This window comes from Hippocampus comes, unplaced genomic scaffold (assembly GCF_001891065.2).
Source record: "Hippocampus comes isolate QL1 unplaced genomic scaffold, H_comes_QL1_v1.1 scaffold125, whole genome shotgun sequence".
Classification (NCBI taxonomy): Eukaryota; Metazoa; Chordata; class Actinopteri; order Syngnathiformes; family Syngnathidae; genus Hippocampus; species Hippocampus comes.
Genome location: NW_017805453.1, coordinates 29,466 through 50,817, shown reverse-complemented (window position 1 = coordinate 50,817; position 21,352 = coordinate 29,466). Strand labels below are relative to the sequence as shown.

General features: G+C 42.5%; 3 protein-coding genes and 1 long non-coding RNA gene across 6 annotated transcripts in view; 2 read left to right on the top strand and 2 right to left on the bottom strand.

Moving 5' to 3' along the window:
• otol1b (otolin 1b) overlaps nt 1–5,335 on the top strand; it is an 11,698-nt gene extending 6,363 nt beyond the window's left edge. The window contains exons 2-6 of the mRNA XM_019874251.1: nt 2,036–2,245; nt 2,459–2,848; nt 2,937–3,026; nt 4,199–4,270; nt 4,349–5,335. Coding sequence (XP_019729810.1) covers nt 2,467–2,848; nt 2,937–3,026; nt 4,199–4,270; nt 4,349–5,235 — 1,431 coding nt within the window. The 5' untranslated portion in view covers nt 2,036–2,245; nt 2,459–2,466 and the 3' untranslated portion in view covers nt 5,236–5,335. The remainder of the gene's footprint in view (nt 1–2,035; nt 2,246–2,458; nt 2,849–2,936; nt 3,027–4,198; nt 4,271–4,348) is intronic.
• Nucleotides 5,336–6,296: 961 nt separating this feature from the next.
• Nucleotides 6,297–9,544, bottom strand: LOC109518428 (high affinity immunoglobulin gamma Fc receptor I-like). The gene is made up of 5 exons (XM_019874245.1): nt 8,730–9,544; nt 8,539–8,574; nt 8,174–8,452; nt 7,721–7,993; nt 6,297–6,778 (listed from the first exon to the last, which is right to left on the bottom strand). The coding sequence occupies exons 1-5, from the start codon at nt 8,761–8,763 to the stop codon at nt 6,507–6,509; spliced, it is 894 nt and encodes a 297-aa protein (XP_019729804.1). The 5' UTR covers nt 8,764–9,544; the 3' UTR covers nt 6,297–6,506.
• Nucleotides 9,545–12,172: 2,628 nt separating this feature from the next.
• On the bottom strand, nt 12,173–17,275 carry rabgef1l (RAB guanine nucleotide exchange factor (GEF) 1, like). 3 transcript variants are annotated; one of them, XM_019874239.1, is made up of 9 exons: nt 17,114–17,275; nt 16,544–16,738; nt 15,913–16,085; nt 15,206–15,387; nt 15,024–15,105; nt 14,825–14,957; nt 14,582–14,673; nt 14,003–14,259; nt 12,173–13,382 (listed from the first exon to the last, which is right to left on the bottom strand). In XM_019874239.1, the coding sequence occupies exons 2-9, from the start codon at nt 16,723–16,725 to the stop codon at nt 12,942–12,944; spliced, it is 1,542 nt and encodes a 513-aa protein (XP_019729798.1). In that variant the 5' UTR covers nt 16,726–16,738; nt 17,114–17,275; the 3' UTR covers nt 12,173–12,941. The 3 variants fall into 3 exon arrangements, with proteins under 3 accessions (XP_019729798.1, XP_019729800.1, XP_019729799.1); XM_019874241.1 differs by lacking the exon at nt 17,114–17,275 and adding an exon at nt 16,925–17,099; XM_019874240.1 differs by lacking the exon at nt 17,114–17,275 and adding an exon at nt 16,814–16,918.
• A 1,320-nt stretch (nt 17,276–18,595) lies between these two features.
• On the top strand, nt 18,596–20,758 carry LOC109518429 (uncharacterized). Its single transcript, XR_002168759.1, has 3 exons — nt 18,596–18,692; nt 20,230–20,519; nt 20,628–20,758. It is a non-coding gene; the product is annotated as an uncharacterized LOC109518429 (long non-coding RNA).
• Nucleotides 20,759–21,352: the final 594 nt, after the last annotated feature.

The following is a 21,352-nucleotide window of genomic DNA, read 5'->3' as shown; positions in this document are numbered from 1 at the left end:
ACGCCTTACTATACATGGTCGTTTTTTCGGCTCAAAACGCCTTACTATACATGGTCATTTTTTTCGTCTACAAAAGCCTTACTATAGATTGTCTTTTTTTTTCGGTAAAAAACGCCATACTTTACATGGTCGTTTTTTTCGTCTAAAAAAGCCTTCCTATACATGGTCATTTTTTTGGTTAAAAACGCCTTAGTACACATGGTCGTTTTTTTGGGGCTAAAAACGCCTTACTATACATGGTCGTTTTTTGGCGTGAAAAACGCCCTCCTATATATATGGTCATTTTTTTTCGGCTAAAAACGCCTTACTATACATGGTCATGTATTTCTGATAAAAATGCCTCACTATACATGGTCGTTTTTTTGGTTAAAAACGGCTTACTATATATGGTCGGGGTTTTTTTCGGTTCAAAACGCCTTACTATACATTGATGTTTTTTTACGGCAAAAACCGCCTGACAACACATGGTTGTTTTTTTCGGCTAAAAACACCTTCCTATACATGGTCGTTTTTTAAGCTAAAAACACCTTATCGTACATGGTCGGTTTTTTGGGGGGCTAAAAAAGCCTTAGTATCCATGGTTGTTTTTTTTTCAGCTAAAAACGCGTTCCTGTACATGGTCGTTTTTTTGGGGGGCTAAAAACGCCTTACTATACATGGTCGTTTTTTTCGGCTAGAAAACACCTTACTATTTAAGCATGGTCGTTTTTTTGGGCTAAAAACGCCTTACTGTACATGGTCATTGCTTGGGGCTAAAAGCGCCTTCCTACTCATGGTTCTTTTTTGGGGCAAAAAACGCCTTACTATACATGGTCATTTTTTTCGTCTAAAAACGCCTTACTATACATGGTCGTTTCTTTTGTCTCAAAACGCTTTCCTATACATAGTTGTTTTTTTGGGGTTAAAACGCCTTATTTTACATGGTTGTTTTTTTCGGGTAAAAATGCCTTACCATACATGGTCGTTTTTTCAGCTAAAAACGCCTTACTATACATAGTCGTTTTTTTCGTCTAAAAACGTCTTCCTCGACATGGTCGTTTTTTTCGTCTAAAAACGCATTCCTATACATGGTCGTTTTTTTGGGGTTAAAACGCCTTGTTTTACATGGTTGTTTTTTTCGGGTAAAAACACCTTACCATACATGGTCATTTTTTCAGCTAAAAACGCCTTACTGTACATGGACATTTTTTTGGTTAAAAACGCCTTACTACACATGGTCGTTTTTTGGGGCTAAAAACGCCTTACTATACATGGTCTTTTTTTCGCGTTAAAAACGCCCTCCTATATATATGGTCGTTTTTTTCTGCTAAAAACACCTTACCATACAGGGTATTTTTTTTTCAGCTAAAACGTTTTCATGTACTTGGTCTTTTTTTTCGGCAAAAAACGCCTTCCTATACATGGTGGTTTTTTTGGTTAAAAACGCCTTACTATATATGGTCGGGGGTTTTTTCGGTTCAAAACATCTTACTATACATGGTCGTTTTTTTCGGCTAAAAACGCCTTCGTGTACATTGTCATTTTGGGGGGCTAAAAGCGCCTTACTACACATGGTTCTATTTTGGGGCGAAAAACGCATTCAGGCCTTTTTTGGGGCTAAAATCGAATATCAGTGGTTCTTAACCTGATGTACTTTGTCGACCTTCGATACTTCACAAACATACAAATTTTAACTACGAAAAGAGGACCCATCAACGAACTTCAACACAACAGCTTGGATTCCTGTTAATTGTCGTTACGCAAGTTTATTGAGAAAATGGATGGACTGATGATGAGCGCAACGCAAGCATTTCAAACTATACACAAAATCTGTGAGCTTTAGTGGCCTGGCCTCTGTCCCAGAATTTTCTTTGCTCTGCTTTGTCCCACCTTGAGAGCATGCTAGCTGCTTTACGGTTGGAAGAATGCCCTTAGGTATCGGGTGACCCATCGGCCAAGGGGTTTTGCTCTTCGCCGAGCTCGTATTGAGAGGAGTGCTCCAGTGCTCCAGGCTCCAGGCTCGTATCCCGTGTCACAAAAACACCTTTCTGCGCAGAGAATGAGGCCACAGCACAGTGGTTCTGCTTGGGTCCGATCCACTCTTTACCCTCGTTGGATTTCAGACCTCCCCCCTTGTTCTTCCAGCAGACAGCCTTATTGGTGGGCTTGTTCTCTTCTTGCTGGGATCAGATGGACTAAGAGCACCCAGGGATGCCTCCAAGTCACCGTTCAGAAAATAAATGACCATACCACGTATGCATAACTTGGTGAGTCTTTATTATATTACATCTATTCATTAAACTTTGGTTTATTGGGTAGTTATCCCTCCTGCTAATAGTTTTGGGTGCTGGTATTTAAAAAAAAAAAAAAAAAGCATTGGTGGTGCTGCACTGTGAGAGATGAAGAGTCAGGATCGAAATGCACTCAGAGTGTCTTGAATGCTCTATGCCGTTCTAATGACGATCCGTTCTCAGATCTCGCTCCAACATGAGTCTCATCTCCAGTCAGTGGACTCTTCTAGCCATTGTCATAGTGACACTCACGGCGATGTCCTGCGTTGAGGCCAAGTCCACACCCAAGCCCAAGTACCAGTACACCAAGAAACCCCTCTCTCAGGTCACAATACACAACCCCGCCGGGGCCCCCGGTACACCGAAGCCCAAGATGGGCTACATCCCTGCCGAGCCTAAGCCACTGCCCGCCTACCCCGGCCACGCTTTCCCTCAGGACCACACAGTGAGCACGGAGCCACCCAGTGTAGGCCCTGACAATTACACCTTGGATTACAATGAGTGCTACTTCAACTTCTGTGAGTGCTGCCCACCTGAGAGCGGACCCCAAGGGCCAAAGGGAGACAATGGCCTGACAGGTAATGAGAAGCAAAAACTCTTACCGAGTTACTTTGGGTTTTTGTTTTTTTTTCAGTTTCTTCTGCATTTTAAACTTGTCATATCTAGGGCCACCGGGGACAAGAGGCTTTCCCGGTTCAGCTGGCTCCCCTGGACCACCAGGAATGAGTGGTCTGAAGGGGATGAAAGGAGACAAAGGTATTGCATTCCAATTTTGAAAAAAAACTTGCATGCAACCAGCATGTGCGTCTGCATGCTGTAGATTAAAAGAATTGTGTAGATTCTTTTTCCATGTCATCTAACAGCTTACTTTTTGCTAGCTATAACTCATGGGACTTCATAATAACCGCTCCATAGACTAATAACAACTTCAAATGACAAAATTAGGTCAATTGTGCAAGTGAATGTTAAACAGGCTGGAAACGTGGATAGTCATGAATGTTACAATCCTAAAATGGTTCAGGTCTTTCGTGGAGGAATAGAGTTACTATTGGAAGTTTTGAATCAGATAACATGGTCATGACATCTGGGGGTCCCTCAGGGATCATTTCTTGGACCCCTTTTGTTCAGCATGTATATGCTACATTTAGATCAGATGCTTCAGAAATATAATGTTGACCATCATGACTACAGTTAAATTGAGGTGCTGTGTCAATGTCTTTAACTGGATGCACCAAAATTGTCTTCAATTAAACCGTAACAAAACTGAGGTACCAGTAATTTTTTTAGCCAGTAAAAAAGGATACCTATTACTAATTACTAATTACTATTACACTTAGAGTGACTGTCTTGAAAAAACAAAGACCAGGTCTGAAGCCTTGGTTGGCTGTAAGACTTAAATCTGAAGTGTTTCATGTTTCAAGCAGACCAGCAAAAGCTCATCCAAGCTTTTATTTCCAGTAGACTTGACTAATGCAATGGTCTTCTGACTGGATTCCATCAAAAGACCCGTTACACAGCTGTAGCTCATGCAGAATAATGCAGCTCGGGTTCTGACCCGAACAAAGAGATCAGAGCATATTACTGGAGTTCTTAAATCTGGCACTAACGGAATATATATTAAATCCTTGCACAGTATGTTCTTTTAGAACTTTTAGTAAGCTGTCTTTTATAAATGTGTATGCTTGTAAATGTACATTTAATCATGTAAAGCACATTGAATGACTTTGTGTGTGAGATGCACTACAAAACTGCCCCGGCTTGCCTTGAATCGCTACTCCTTATTATTACTGAAGTGGGCGGAAAAAGGCAACGACCATCTCCTCGTTCTGTACAAACTGCAAAATCACCACCAACTCCAGCAAAAAGTGCATCGGTAATCTTTGCTCATTTGAATGTTTCTTCTGCTTTTCTATATTTCTGTTTACTAGGGAATAAGGGTGAAAGGGGAAACACTGGCCCAAGTGGATATCCAGGAGCTCCGGGGAAACCCGGCCAGAAAGGTCGGGAATTTTGACAGCCCCAAATGCGTTGTGGCATCATGGATAGGACAGTTTTGATTGAATGTCTTTACTCTGCAGGTGATGTTGGCCAAAAAGGAGTGAAAGGTGAGGCGGGCATGCATGGCGTCAAAGGCGACGGCGGTCGAAAAGGCGAACCTGGACAGAATGGAACTGTTGGTGAGAAAGGAGAATCGGGCAAAGAGGGGCCACCTGGACCTTCTGGAATGATTCTTGGTCCTAAAGGAGATAAGGGTGATAAGGGAGAGTGCGGCACATTTGGGGAGAGGGGGCCAAAAGGTGATCGCGGAGACACCGGCTCTCCGGGAATCCCGGGAGCGATGGGAATCCCGGGGATCAACGGCAAGAACGGGGCACCGGGTCCCATCGGCGTACGCGGGGATCACGGACCTCCTGGAGCCCAGGGAGAACCTGGAGTGAGAGGGGCGCAGGGTCCACAAGGTGTTCGAGGGGTGCAGGGACCAAAAGGGGATCGAGGTTACCATGGGATGAGAGGGGAGCGGGGAATGCGTGGTTTCAAAGGGGCGAAGGGTTCAGGCGTTCCTCAGAAACGCTCGGCCTTCAGTGTCGGCATCTCCCCGAGAAGATCCTTCCCACCATCTGGCTTCCCCGTTCGCTTTGACAAAGTGTTCTACAATGAAGAGAACCACTTCAACGTCACCAGCAACAGCTTCGTGTGCGTCCACGCCGGTGTGTACGTCTTCTCCTTCCACATCACCGTACGGAATCAACCCTTACGCGCCACTCTGGTGGTGAACGGCTCGCGGCGGGTGAGGACGCGGGACTCGCTGTACGGCCAAGACATTGACCAGGCGTCCACTCTGGTGGTGCTGCGCTTGGCCCCGGGCGATCAAGTGTGGATGGAGACCCTCAGAGACTGGAACGGGGTGTACGCCAGCAGTGAGGACGACAGCATCTTTTCCGGATTCCTCCTTTACTCGGCTTGATGGGGAACGTGCCTTCTGATCTAACGGGGTGGTGGTGGACTGTGTACTTATGTGTACTCTTCAACTGTACTGTACTTTGTGGGGCGAGTTCATGGACTATTTAGATCATTGTCACTGTTATCTATGTACTAATCTATTTTGTCTTATGGCTATCAATAAACATTCTTTTTTTAAAAATCCAACAATTCAAGCCGGTCATTTATGAGACTGCAAGTTCCCACCAAAGCACAGCTTGGGTACTTTGTGGATGGTACACGTATTGAGACATTCACACCTGCCCTTTTAATGATTGCTTGTACGGTTGTTCACATAGCTGCTGGAGGACCATTATTTACTATTTGGATCAGAATCAGAATCATCTTTATTGGCCAAGTATTTAAAACACACAAGGAATTTGTCTCCGGTAGTATGAGGGACCCTAGTACTGCAATAACAAGCAACTACGATAAACAAAGACATGACATAGAAGTATAGAATAAATCATATTGTGGATATAAAAGTCTGCACATTGCTTTTCATATCCAGGTTTTTGTGATATGAAAAGAAGTGTTCATCACAGACACTTTTAAGTGGTGGCAGGTGTGTGCTGGCTACCGTTATACATGAGTTTGAATGTGATTGGTGAACACACCCACATCCACATTTATGAAAGTGTATGCACACTTGTGCAACCTAACTGTCTTAATTTTTAGTTCTTGTCTCAATAAGATTTTCAAAAGTTGTACTGTATAGGTTATAGGTCACATTAATCGTGGGAAAAGCATTGAAATGATTTATCGCTATGACTTAGATCACAAAAAGATGCTATTTGAACAGATGTGTGCAGACTTTTTATATCCAATGTACATGCAATTCCTATTTTGTCTGATGCCTTACATACATACATATGCACACACACGCACCCACACCCACACCCACACACAGTTAAACTGGATAGGGCTTTGTAACTACATAAATTACCGGTAACACAAATGAAGTGATGCTGTGTAATTCTTCTTCTGGCTTTCACACTTTAGCTAAACACAAATATGAACCTGTTAAAGAAGGATTCATGAATTTCCACTCAAAGCAACAGTTTGTATTCCCAAGAATACAGTGGCCGTGACTTTCCTTTTCTCAACCGTGAGAGTATTAGTCTGTTCAGTTCATCCGAAAATTAAAACTGGTGGTAGCATACGTGTCAAATGAGGACGTGTCATCTCTAATCCGAAGAATCAGAAGCATCTTCAGCCAACCTGTGGCATGTTACCCGTACTACTTTCATGTCTTTGTCACTCTTCGAATGCTTCGGTCTCACTCCACTTGCATAGGCCAAGCTGGGGCACCTTGGCCTTGCAGCTGTACAGACCTGGTCTCTGTTTGACCAGCGTAAAGTTCTTGGAAGTGGCCGTCCCCAACCGCCTGTTATCCCTGTAGAAGTAGTAGTGTATGGGAGGCGCCGGAGTGCGGGCGTTGTACTGGAGATGGCAAGTGAGCTTAATCTGATCGTCCAGCAGCAGGTCGTTTTCTGTGACCACCTCTAGCACGGGCTGTGTCAGAACCTCTGAAAAAAAACAAGCATGACAAGAAAAAAATTGAAAATAAGACCAGAACATTAGTGCGAAATAAATCTGATTCTTTCATTGAAAGACAGAATAATTTGTTGCTTGTGTTTGTTAAAAAAACAACAACAACAACAAAAAACAAAGACATGGGAAGAGGACCTTGAAAAAAACAATTGCATATTAAATCACAATCGCAATAATGAGGGGGGGGCGGGGAATACTTCTGCCCTGTTGTCTTTGTACTTTTCAAATCATGTGGGTAAATGTGGGCTTTGCTCATACATATCTTGAGTTGGATGCTATTAAGTGTAATTCTCCACTCAACTCAACTCAACTGTATTCACCCTTTCAGCAACAGCGGTTATTACAATGGACATCTTATCATGTTACAGAGGGGTTACAGCAGGGACGTCAAACATACGGCCCGCGGGCCGGAACCGGCCCCCAAGGAGGTTCAATCTGGCCCACAGGATAATTTAAAAGTGAAAAAATGCATTAAAGACACAGAATGAATCTTTTTAATAAAATGCAATTCATGGATTGTCCGCTGACCATTTTGATCAGAGAAGAAAACAGCAGTCTCAATCTGGCACTGAGACAGAACCAACATAGCAGACGGTATCAATGCGCCAATGCTTCTTGATATCAAAACAAAGGAAAGGCATGATATTTTGGTTATTTATAGCAGAGTATGCTATAATGTTAATGGTCCGGCCCACTTGACATCGACCGAGTCCGTATGTGGCCCACAATGTAAAATGAGTTTGACACCCCTGGGTTACAGGGTGCACGAAAGGCTTAACAGAGCACCTTAATACAACCATCGCTGTATACAAAGTGCTGCACACAACAACACACGATAAAACAATAAAATACCAGTAAAAAGCACAAAAACAGTCAAATTAAAATCAGATCCAGACTAAAGTATCACCTGAACTCACCTTTGACATTGACTTGAACATCATTCGAAATCACTGAATGAGTTTTTCTGTCGTCATCCCAAGATGCCCTGCAGGAGTACAGTCCTTGGTCTTCCATTCTCAGGAGGTCCAAGCTCAACTTTGGGTTGAAGCCGCTTTGCCTCTGGACTTCCACGCCATCTTTGTACAAAATCACCTCGTGAGGTCGGGGACGGCCGCGCACGCGGCAGCTCATGTTCAACGTCTCTCCGACGAGGCCTGGCAGCTGCGGGACCTGCAGGATGGCCCAACCTCCTGAGAAGCACAGAGAAAATGGAGCCAACTGACATTACAAAAAAAAAAAAATAATAATAAACGTATTTTGTTCTAGGCAACTTTGGAGCACTTTTTAGAGAGACTTGTTTCATCTGTCTGACAAGAGTTAGCTTACTACAGCCAAAAGATTATAAAACTAGGCCTGCAGAGTATTCTTACCATCCATATTTATTTCCACGGGAGGGCTTTTTTGCGTATATATGTTTCCCACAGCCGTGTCCCTGACTCCTTGGCATCGAAACTCTCCACTGTCGCTAAGAAAGCCTTTCAGAGTCAACATTTCTGCATGGTGCTCCAGCCGCTTGGTTTCTTTGAACCACAAATAATTCCAGGAAGAGTTGCGGCCATCGGGAATGCTGCATCTGAGCCGGACGTGTTCCCCGGAGAAAACCCGAGAATGACCTGACACCAGCTCTGCTCGTGCGCCATAGGAGGTCTCTACACAGGAGGCGGGGGGAGAGAAAAATGTGAAAAATATTCGCTGGCCACTGTTAAGTTCAAAGAAAATTCATAAAGTTTCATACCCAAAGGGACTATGAGTTGTGGCAGCGTGGAAAGAACTGAAACAGAAAATACATTTGATTTGAGTCATATAAATGGATAAATGGTACAACATATCGTAATTTTACACACACACACAATTTATGTGTTATCATTTTATATATATATATATATATATATATATATATATATCTTAGACTTGGTACACACTTACCAAGAAAATATATCGTTGCTGTCATTGTGACCATGTGTCATTTTCTTGAAGGGAACTGGCCTTTATACCAAAAAAGAAAAGGGAAGTGAAAATATTTTTCTTTTTTTTATTTTAACCCAGAACTCAGGAATTCCTCTTTTCTTTCTTTCTCTCGTTTCATTTCACTTTCAATCTACAAGGACTGTAAATAATGGAACCTTAACGGGATTCCCCTTTCTTTACAGGGCACCAGAATGCATTTGGAAAATTGTACTGTCGTACATTACTGGACTTTAGTATCTTAGAAAAATCTGTATTATCATATTTAAAGAACATGTTTTGTGTTTTAGATCATCATTTGAAAAGTTAAAATGAGGTATCAGTCTGAAACCTTTTTTTTTTTTTAGTATCAAAGGTTGCCAGTGTATTGATTTCCGGTACATTTGACTGGCGGGAACGAAATCACATGGTTCAACTTAATTAACCTTTTCAGGGCAAGAATAACTTTACACTTCTCAATCTGGGCTAGTCGCTAGTGGAACCGTGATTTTTTTTCCCCCAGCCACTTAATGACAACATTCAAAACGGTAACATTTACAACTTTTTCACTGACGTGGATGTTTACATCCGTCTGCTGGGGTCTTAACAATTAAAGGCCCACTCATGTTTATAATAAAGTACATTTTCCAACAGATAAGATTGGAAATGTGAAATTTGTGAGAAAAATTACAAAGTTTGCGTGGTGAATTACGAAGAGTCGGTCATGGAGTTTTTCATAGTTGTAAGTAAATCTGCAATCTGTTATTTAGCTCTTATTCCTTGTTTTCTAAATTGATGTGTCACAAAAACAAAAAAACAAAAAAAACATTGGTGGCAAAGTCACTCACCCGCTTGACATTTTCACAAAAAGCTCGTTTTCTTTGCTTTTGGTCAAAAACCATTGTTTTGGGTGAACCCAACTCATGTTCAACAGTTGATTACGAGAGAACCTCAAAAGCTGGAAACATTTTTCTTGAAGGTGAAAGAAGAGCCTCTTTGTGGTACATGTGGTGTATACATCACTCAAATTCATTTTTGAAATAAAACACGCTCCTGTTCTTCAAAATGAAAATTCCAAAGTCACGATATTTCTATTCTATTATTTCTCAACATCTACCAATGATTAGTTTTAGATTTCCCAATATCACACATCAGTGTAGAAATAGTTTGAAACCCTACTCTAACTGCGCTTGCACAACCGCGGCTATTTATGTAAAAGTACAGCATATGCAGAGTCAACAGGGCGGTCTTCTCTCAGGTTTTATTAGTCATCAGCAGTTACCACACACACACACACACACACACAGCGATGCAAATAAAACACATTTTCCCCCAATAAGTTATGTTTAAATAAGGACAGTATTGACTTCTCACCTATATGATACGACAAAAAACTATATGGATGTTTTCAACCTCTCCGTTAACTCACCGGCCACAACATTAAAACCTTCACAGAAATATAATACACCACTGAAAAATACGATTCAGAATAAGGACTAATATGAGTGTTCATCTAAAATGAGCATTAATATTTTTATGAAGGTTACTTTAGGATTCTGGTGTACTTAATGTTGTGGCCAGTGAGTGTTTCAACCCTCGAAAAAAATCCAGCTTCTACGACGCTGTAACTTGCTCCAACTGATAAAGTTTAAAAGCCTGCCCGTACGCCCCAAAAAATCATATATGGCTACAAAATAGTCATAAGAATATGATTAAAATCTAAACATGAAACATGTCTAAATGGATGGTGCCGCGACAAGGCACACCTGAAAATACAGTGTCTGCACTATCCTTCATTATATCATCTTAAAATCATTAAAGTGCTTCCAAATTAGCATCACTTTTCGTTTTGGAGTTCAAGTTGCTAAAACGCATGCCAAGAAGGGTTCCACTAGGTTGCCATTTGCAACACCTGCCACTTCTTCGGAAAATAAAACCACCACAGTCCAAACGCGCTCGTGGAGGATTTCCGAGGATTGCTTGACCCGAATGTAAAAACACCAACATGCGACACACATGCCCGAATATGCACACGTGTGCAAATGATTATCTTGCTCTCCCAATTTGTCTTTTAACAACTAGCACACTGGAACCTCCAAAGCTCAACAGCACGGCAACCATTTAAGGTTGATTTGGGGAGAAAGGTGGGGTACACCATGGAGTGGTCGAACACACAAACTCAGAGCCGAGATTCGAATCCAGAAATGGCAGCGGTACCAAAAGTTTTGACGTCTGGCAGAACACGTGATGTGATGTTTTGGTTTCATATGAGCAATGGCCTCCAGTAGCAAGGTAGATGACTGAGTAGAAACGTTGTTACAAGCTTGTGTCATTTTGGGAGGTTTCTAATTACTACTTTTGGTTCCTTTTCTCAGTCGGTGGGAATCAACTTTTTGTATTAAAAAAAAAAAAAAAGGAAAATTTGAAAAAATGGGACTTTAGATCTTCTGTGACTGGTGTTGAGTCCATCAATTTGACAGGTAGCGCCGAGGGTAGACTTAGCCTGACATGCTAGCTGCCAATACGCTACTTTTGTATTGAGTCTGGGAAATTTTGGTTTCAGAGTCGACTAAGCTAAACCAAAGGTTCGCTAAGTTGACTCTAAAATAAGAACAAGAATGCAATTGAACCTTTTGAGGTTCCATTGTATTGATAACTACAGTGACACCGTACTTCGGATGTCGACTGCCAGAGAGTGCGCCAGGCTGATGCAAAGTGAGACATTTCAGCCAAAAATCCAGTCTAACATGACTCCACATTCGAGAGGAACAATTTTGAGCTTTTATAAAATATGCTAAGAATTTCAGTGATATTTCAGGCTGGACCAAAAATGCAGCATTAATAACCTTTTACAAGTGGACTTCATTTGGCCTTTGTCTAAACCTTTGAATGCATATGTCCAAGTGTGAAATACTTGGACCGGTAGCTAAACAGTGATAGTTTTGGAATTTTTATTATTGTTCGTTTTTATTTCATTTTTCTTATTTACTTTTATTTTGTTTTTAATAATAATCATACATTTCATTTATAAGCGCCTTTCAAGACACTCAAGGACACTTTACAACCAAAACAAGAATAATAAAACCACAGATAAAATTATAAATAAAAGGAGAGATGAATTTAAACTAGTCTGGGATTGTTAGTTTTTACTTTTTTGAAAATGCTTCATTTTAGTTTACTTTATAAGTTTGAGTATTCGATTTAGTTTTCTTTTTAAGTAAACTACAATTTCCAAATAACTGTTCAACCTTGTTCTTCTATCTGAACCTACAATACTGAGAAAAATACATTTAAATTATACCATGAAAGCTCATCATATAAAAAAAAAAATTCACTCAAGACTAAAATGAAGAAATAGTTTTGCTGATTGTCGTTAAATGTAAAATGTCATTTCAGTTAGCTTTTCTTTTTTTAACCAGCCTCATTTTTATTACATTAACAAAAATTTTTTCAATATTAGTTTGTGAGTTTTTGTGAACCGTAATTAGCTTGTTCAATACTTTTTGGCACAAATTGTTATTCTCTTAACATGAGCGAAACAGAGATTCACTTACATTTAAGACTTTCTGTGACTCTTCCAGTCTCTCGGACCCTACTGACACTGACACCCTAAGCTGATTGGACGGGTCTATCTGAGAATATCTTGTGTGAAGCCTTGCAATAGTAAGGTGCTGTTGATCAATTATTAGGCGTCATCTTGGTCTCACAAATTTGAACCGCATGATGAAGATGACGATGTTTAAATTCAAATCAAACGAAGTCCATTCACGAACCAAACCTCTCACGTGTATTTTGCAGTTCATCACAACATTAAAAGTCGGACATGTGCATTCAAAAGTTCAGACCAAAGCTAAATTAAGTTCGGCTGTAAAAGTAATTATTTAATTTGAGGTTCATCCTGAAATTTCACCCAAAAGGCTAAAATTCCTAACTTTGAGAATAGTGTCCATCCTTACCTGCATTCTTAGTAATGTAGCGGCCAGACTTGCCCTGTGATTGATTGGCAGACAGTTAAGGGCGTGGTTCGAGTCATATTCACACCTCCAATGTCGGACATGACACACTTTGTCTCGGTCACAGAGTGAATCATAACAGGTGCGACCCAGTCATAATGGGTTATTCTTAACGCGCACCAGAAGGAGCTTCGGGCCTTCTAATTTGGATGGATACATGAGTATCGAAGTTCCACCAGCATCAACCGGCAAACACTTGCGGCGTCAGCGGCGGTGGCAGGTGCTCGTTCTCAACGTTGTCAGAGTCAATAGCCGAGGAGACCGCTGCCGCGCCTGTCGCCGTGCCTGTTGCCGCGCCTGTCGCCGCGCTGCCGGAGGAGGTCACGACGGGAGGATTACGCGCCTCGAACGTCTCCAGGATGCTCTGCACATTCTGCTCCACTTCGTCCGTCCAGTCGATGAGGTCGCTCTCCAGCTGCCGCGCTCGCTCCATGACGAGCTCCTGCCGCTCGCCGAGGCCCGACAGTAGGTCCAGACGCTCGTGCACCTGGGTGAGCGCGGCGCCGTCCACCGGTGGCCAGTTGGGGGACACCTGGACCCCCGACATGTAACGGTCAAACTCCTCAGAGGTCATGTTGAGCGACTTGCCGTCCAGTTTCTCGATGAATGCCAAGGCGCAGCACTGAACAGAGGAACAGGGTCACGTTCATGAAGGCAGCATTCGCGATTTGTCCTGAACCACCACGTTTGATTCTTTCATTCACTGATTAGTTTCGTGGCAAAGCCATTAAGTCATTCCAGCCTCTCAAAACGTTTTCGCAGGTGTTTGTAATATGAGAAATAACTAGCCTAAAACACGTTACTTCATAAAAAATACAGGAATGACATAATTGAATGGACTATAAAGAATTAAACAGTTTGTGCATTATGATGAATTCAGCTTGCGACTCCTTCTAGTGTGTAAGCCTTGGCCACTAGGGGGCAGTATAATATACACCCAGCATCTGAACCGTTTATCCTCACCGCAATTTTAATGACGATTGTCTCACCAACCCGGTAAGATGCAGTAATTAATATAATTTTTTGCAAAGGCGAAAGAAGACAAGCCTTTTATTTTTAAATTAATAATAATGTTTGATAATGAAGTGGTCGTTTATAGAATTAGCCTGGGGCAATTTGCTTTGAAATTCGACCAACCTGAAGGTCAACATGATGGATTGTATTCAAATTTAAAGGTTCCATTCTGCTACATTTTGTAGTCAATTTTTGTGTGCATGTGAATTAATGAATGGCTTTCCGAACCAGATTCGTGAAGTAGTAGCCATCCTCTCCGGTCATGAGCCTGCTGGGGTTGCAGAAGCGAGTGATGTACTGGATGTTGGACTGAAGCCGCGGGGGGTTGGCCTTGAGCACGATGTAGATGAGCGTGGGCAGGAAGTCGTCCGCCGACGCCGCCTCCTTCTTGCTGATGCGGATGGCGTTGAAGATGTGCTTGCTGCAGCGTGTGATGCACGCCAGCTTGTCCTTGGGTACCCGCTTGGAATCGAGTTCAATCACATCTGGGGGGGAGAAACGGAGTGCGTGGTCATCAGTTTACTGATGGCATTCCGTTCCTGAACTTCTACCGAAGTTAGAAAGCACCCTGGTCTATCACTAATCCAGGCTCACTCGGAAGTAAAGTCAGAATTACAATAAATATTGGCATGAAAAAAAGCGCCTGAAGTATCATACGTATGCTGATAAGTGAGCATTCTTGTGTTATGTAAGCATGTGTTCTTATGCTGCAGTGCAGAGTAGGTTGCCGCGTGCCGACTGTAACCTCGAAATGTCATTGAAATGCGCTACCCCCTGCAGTATTTCTAACATGTCGATGAGACTCACCTGTGATGGCTTTCACCACACTGTCGGAAGCCTCGGGGATCTCCTCATCGACGGGAACGCCCAGCATCTCAGTGGTGACCCAGTGCAAGGCTCTGTGAATAAGAAGTCACAGATACGACAGTGTAAAACAACAGGAAGTTGTTCCAAGTGATTGCGTGCATGATGCGACTCTCGCAATTTTGTACACATTATAGCCGGAAATAATGACAGTTTGAATGACGGCTACGTCTTCCGTGTACAAACCTGATCCTCTTCTGAACAGCCAGGTCTTTCTTCTCATCATCTGACGTTTCAGGACAGAAAACCTCCTTGTACAGACGCGTGGTCATGTACCTCTCCACTTCGTCCATGATGCCCTCGACATACTCGGAGGAGCCTAAGAGCAAAACCATCAACGTGAGAACAGCACATGTAAAAAGATACAACACAAGCATTTTCGTACCTTTAAATTGAGTGTGAAGGCGCTCTGACAGACTCTGGTAGAAGTCCTGGACGCATTCGGACATGTCCTCAACACCCATGTCCTAATAGAAGGGAGACAATATAGCAAATGACTCCATAAAATTACGATAAGCCTGACAAAAACATCTTTACCACATCTGGCACTATTGTACTGGAGCTCACCCGCTTGTAGGCCATGCTCTCAGTGAAAGCGCGACACTGTCTGAAGATTTGCCGGCCATATTTCAGAGGCTTGAGGAAATCAATGAACTCCCTTGTTGCTAGGTCAGTGTCCGCCGAGGACGGCCGGTTCGCTGTGGAGCAGGAGCTCGGGCTGGACTGAGAATCCAAAGGAGCGGTGGCATCTTGGACGGACACACACACACACACACCAAAAAAAAAAAACACTTTTCATGTTTTTATCAAATCTTTGAGCTTCTTGTGAGAAATAGCTAATAGCTGGCTTTTCATTGTTAATTTCCTAGAGGTGACAAATTTAGCATCTCTGCAAGCAGTTAATTATTTAGCGCCTTCTTAGAAGTCCCCTCTGCATTCATTACCAATGGCGGAAAGTTTCAGCCATGATCGAAACAATGGTGAACCGACAAACCGGTGATCGGCCCACACCTGTAGCACAGTTCAATTTTTTGCATCCTTCAATTAACTTCAAGCACGTATTTAAAAGGCAATGTCAGGATCTCTGAAAGGTGCGATAAGAAGTTAAAATGTGTATAAACTATATGGAAAGGTGAAACGCTTTGTACAAGGTCTCTCTGTCGCGCAGACTTTGCGAATGGGAATGTGTGACCCCCACAATAAATGAGGGTTCACTTTATTGTGTCACACATTTGACTTTCGTGGCAATCAGCTTCATCAGTTGAAAGGCCTACCTTTCTTTGGTGGCGTTTTGCTGGAGGGAGTGAAAAACTTGGTGACAGTGTTGACTTTGCTCGACTTTTCCTTTGTCTTGCGTTCCTCAAATTTGTTGAAAGGTGTGACAGCGGCCTGGGACTGGGCCTTCTGATGTCTGCTTGCATAGGCTTCCTCTTCTTCTCTTTGCAGCCTGTGGCGGATAAGAGACATGACTGAAGGACCAGGGGGGTGTTGATGAGCGATCAGCAGAAGAGAAGTACTCAAGAAATAAAACACAGTGTAGAGTGGTTCTCAGATAGTGGCCAAATTCTGCGCTGTTTTTTTGTTGTTGTTGTTGCAAAACCATTTTTTGTGTGTGTTTTATGATCACACAAAACCAAATAAGCAACAACTAAGAAACATCAAGGGCCAGTGGTTAGCGCATCGACCTCACCGTGCAGAGGTACCGGGTTCAATCCCAGCTGATGAAGCACGCTCAGATAAAAGGAGAAAAGTCTTCTAGGACTACCAGAACAGTCCAGGTACAATCAATCAACGCACTGAGAATGGAATGAGCTGAATACATGAGAATATTCACAAGCGTTCCCTGCAAGAAGTCCCTGAACTAAAACGGTCTCAGAACTCCAGCTGCAGATGTTGCAAACAAACCTCTCAGCTAGAGCCCAGTCGTCCTGGATCTGTTTTTGCTTGTCTCGCTGGTTTTCCTCTCGCCAGCACTTGGAACACAGGCCCTGCCAAGCTGTGTTGCCATAAAAACCACATCCTTTGGTACAAAGCAGATCGGACTGGTCCAGATGGATCCGACGACGTTCAGACCGCTGGGCCATCATCCTTCAAAGTAGGCTGCCCGGGCAACACGAGAAGGAGAACACAATGAACATTCAAATATATGAACTGCGTAACTGTGATGAGCGTTACCTCGTTTCTAAATGTAATTTTCGCACCATCTAGCTAATGGTCTATCGCCCACCCTTGGTCGCGTTAAGTTTTGAACTGTCAACACTTCAGATTATACAGCCGGCTACGTACTCAGTCATTCATTGCTGTTGTGGAGAAGTTTACATCCAAACCGTAAAATGTTTTCTTCGCGCCGAGTACGATCACGTATTTTGGCTAGAATGTGTGGCAGGCTAGCTACTGAAGCTATTTACAAAGCCACCCATGAACAACGAGTATCGGTGTCATAAAAAAGATGACGTGTGGTTTCTGATGACGTACAGTATCATTCGCAGGACGGGAAAAGCTGTCACGCAACGTCGATCCTGCTCCTGGCTTTTGTAATTGGGAGTGTTTACATGACTACAACGGAAAGTTGCGTCGCACAGGCAGAATCGGCCATTTTGTTGTTTGGCCGGCGTAGTTCTTCTTCTTTCTTCGGATAGCACATCAAGATGAAGTACCATTGCGTATCGCCACCTAGTTGATTGACGGCGCAACAGTTTTTTGAACGTGCCATGAACCGGTTTTACAGTATATTAAGACTATTTTCAGGGATTAAAAAAAAAAAAAAAAAAACCTGATTAACCCGACCTTTTTGCTGAATATACATGTGGGAGTCCTACCCCAGTTTCTCCACGATGAGCCAGCCTCGTCTTTTTTTTACTTAGTTAAACTTTATTTATCCAGTTAAGGCAATGGTTATCTTTTGAAATGTCAATGTGGCTGCCGACAGCAGAGTACAACAAGGCAAAAATAAAAGAAAATTCAAATTACAACAACACAACAAACTGTTCAATTTGATGTGCACAGACCGATACATAAACCATTTACACGAAACACAAAATAATATGAATACAATCTAATAATCAATCAAAAATCCATCCATCTATTATCCGATCTGCATATTCTCACAAGGGTTGCAGGCGTGCTGGACCCTATCCCAGACGTCTTCGGGCAGGAAGTCAGGGTACATCTGAACTGGTTCCCAGCCAATCCCACATACAAACAGGTACCAGGCACTCACCAGTGAGCCCCTCTTCCAGGCCTAAACAACATGAATCAAAATGCCGTGTTTAGACTACTGGGCCTGCATAGAACATATTAATGTCAAGACAGTTTTTGGGATGATTTTCTTTTTAAAATGCCCCCAATAGGAAAAATATTTCCCAGCCTTGGGGATACTTGCAGACTACGGTTGACACACATCTCTGTTTACTGTAAATCACATCATGACAGTGGCATGTTATGTGATATTAAATGGAGTGGTTGTTTTTTTCCATACAGTTATATAGTCGCTGAAAATGATGAACTATTGCCCCTCCTATCTTCAGTGAACCACGTCACCTTCCGGCACTGCCAACAACTTCACCTTGGCATATATCATGTCTTGTCATGATGTCGCTTTTGTCACTCAGTGTCTCTCTTGTGAGCTCTGTAAAAGGAACCAAAAGATACATCATTTCACAATTTGCCCCATATTGTGTCAATCTGGAAAGTGAAATACCTGTAACAGAACAACGTGTGATTTAGTATGTTGCTGAAATAGAACAGATGTTACTGTAGGATAAGGTAGTAACACTTTGTTAGATTTTTCTGCTCTCTGTTTTTTGGTCTGACTTCCTTGTCTCCACCCGAGACCAATAAAAAACACCCACACACACACACACACACACACACAAACACACACACTCATTGAGCAGGATCTGAAATGGAGGAGGGGACTTCAACTTGAACATATGAGGAAGGCAGATCCGTTCAGGCTCAAACAGTACAGTAGGTGCAGCTATTGTCATACAAAGAAGGCTTTGCTTACTTATCCACACCAAAAGAAATGATTTTTCTCAAAGAGCGATGGCAGGTAAGACATCTGTGGGACCTTTTGACATAAGAAAAGTTGAACGAGAGTGGTATGCATGCTTCAGGAGGAATGTGCACTTGAGGACAGGAAATAACAGACGACTTTGACGGCAAACCGTGCTCTTCATTCTTCCGTTGTTATCATGAGCCACTCGGGAAAACTACGCTCACAATGCATTGTGATGTATGATATTGTGATGTACTGTATTGTGATTGTAGGTTTCCCGCAAGGCTCACAATGAAAACGAAAGAATGAAGTCTCTTGATCATTTTTTTTAACGCTTTCTGAACTGGTGTACAGTGACAGTCTGTTTGTATATTATGCCCCACAAGACTAATGATTCGCCACCAAGATATATTGCATCAGAATCCTCGACAGTCAGTGACTCCCTAAACTTTACCAGGCCTTCATTGCACTCCCACTTGCTGCTGGTTGTAGGTCTTCAATTTTGTCTTTCAGGAGAAAAACTCATGCTCTTTCAGGTTGTGATCAAGTGGCAGACTTGACATTGAAGAATAATCTGTTTATTTGCTTTCTAAAAGTTGCTTTTAGAGGGTGTTTTGTGTCATTATCAATGTATACCTTCAGTTGACTAGTATTAGCGGAATGTGAGAAGAGTATGCCCCATATATACCTCACGATTAATCTTTTTTACTGCAGTCACACCATTTGTAAACATACACATTACACACTACATACCTCTAGTAAAATTTGGATCATTTGGAATTTTTCCCTTTCCTTCTCTGTAATTTCCTTTTCCTTTGTCATGTTTTTTTTTTTTTTTTACATTTATTTCTGACTTCCACATCTCAATCAACTGGCCACATTCTGGTAATAAGGTAGTGCATACTGTCGCAGTACCTTATTACATACCTTCAAAAAAATGAAAAAGACGGCTTTCATTCACGCAGCGGCTGCAGTGAAAAGATGGTTATATTTACATCTAAGCCACCTGTTTCAAAGTCAAGGCCCGGGGGCCAGATCTGGCCCCCCACATCATTTTATGTGGCCCGCGGGAGCAAATCATGTGTGTCAACTATCATGATTCTTGCTGGAATCTGCACCGAAATGTCAAAGTGTTATGGGTAATAAATAATGAGATTATCCACCGGCCCTCCGAAGGGAGCGGTAACTCCGAAGTGGCTCCCCGCCAAAAAAAGAGTTTGACACCCCTGATCTACGCCATCTTATCCGAGCCCGAAGTTGCATCCACAGAGCCCAATTAATGCCTTCATGGCATTAATTAGTAAAGCAAGCCACTTGTGAGAATACAGAACATTTCACACTCTCAGAATATATTATATGCGGCATTATTAAGTAATAAATAAGATTGGAGTTGGGGGGGGGTGATGTTCTAACATGTTTTCCCTATGTTGGCGAAGGTGTGGGTACTCCAGCTTCCAGGGTGTACGTCCCTTTCACCCGCAACCCTAAAGAAAAGAAGAGAAGTGGAGTTGTAAATGGATGGATGGATGTCCATGTGTTTCTTGGCCTAACGGTACCTGCATTTTCTTTTCTTTTTTTTCTTTTCTTCCAGAACAACTGAAAAAGAAAACATCAGATTTTGCTGACAATGTATCTGAAGAAGTCCTCAATCAACTTCTGTACCATCTTCTCGAGGATGGCATCTTAAATGATGGCGAGGTACAGCACATAATTCAGGCGAACCAGACCAGAGCAAACAAGGCACGTGACCTCATCCGTACAGTGAGGATGAAAGGTGACGAATCCAGCTGGAGGATGATCAATTGGATTAAAAGCAGAGACCCTAAACTTGCAGAGCGTCTGGGTCTGAACTTGATTGAACCGATGGACATGAGATAAGGAGTGAGTTTTTTCATTCTTTTGAATCGTGCATGATACTCAGAAATACTCGAGGTGTACACCATAACCTGTTGCAGTTATACTTTCTGAATGCTTCTTTTCTGATTTCAGACAAAATCCTGGCATCAATTGTAATCTCCAAGTCACTCGATTGTTCTACTTCTATCTGGTGCTAAACAATCCCAGCAATGTCCACATAAAGTTTCATTCACACCTTGAGAATAATAACCATTGGAAATCTGTGTGGCTGTCATTTATTGTTATTTCAGAGTGACACTGATAATCCACTGTGAGCACTCAACCATCCCACCCCTGTCAGGTGCTAGGCTATCCCAGGTTGTCGAACAGGAGGTTTCCAGATATGAAGTCACAATAAAATTCATTGTGTTTAAAATCTCAGATTCAAAACAATTCTATGTTATCATTCAACTACTCCACCTCTGTGAGGTAGCCAGGAAGTTTCATAGAAACCTGATGTCATTATTAAAAACCTTTTGGACCGCGATTTAACAACTTTCACAGAGTGCTGATTCAGATGCGGGTATTCATCCATGCATCCATTTTCGAATCTCCTTATCCTCACAAAGGTCCGAGCCTATCCCAGCTGTTCCTGGACAGTAGGCGGGGTACTCCCTGAACTGGTTGCCACCCAGGGCACACATTGACAAATAATCATCCACGCTCACACTCACACCTCGGGACAATTTAGAGTGTTCAATCAGCCTGCCATGCATGTTTTTGGAATGTGGGAGGAAAAACCGAAGTACTCGGAGAAAACCTGCGCAGGCCCGGGGAGAACACAGGAAGGAACTCCACATGGAAAGGCCGGAGTCGGA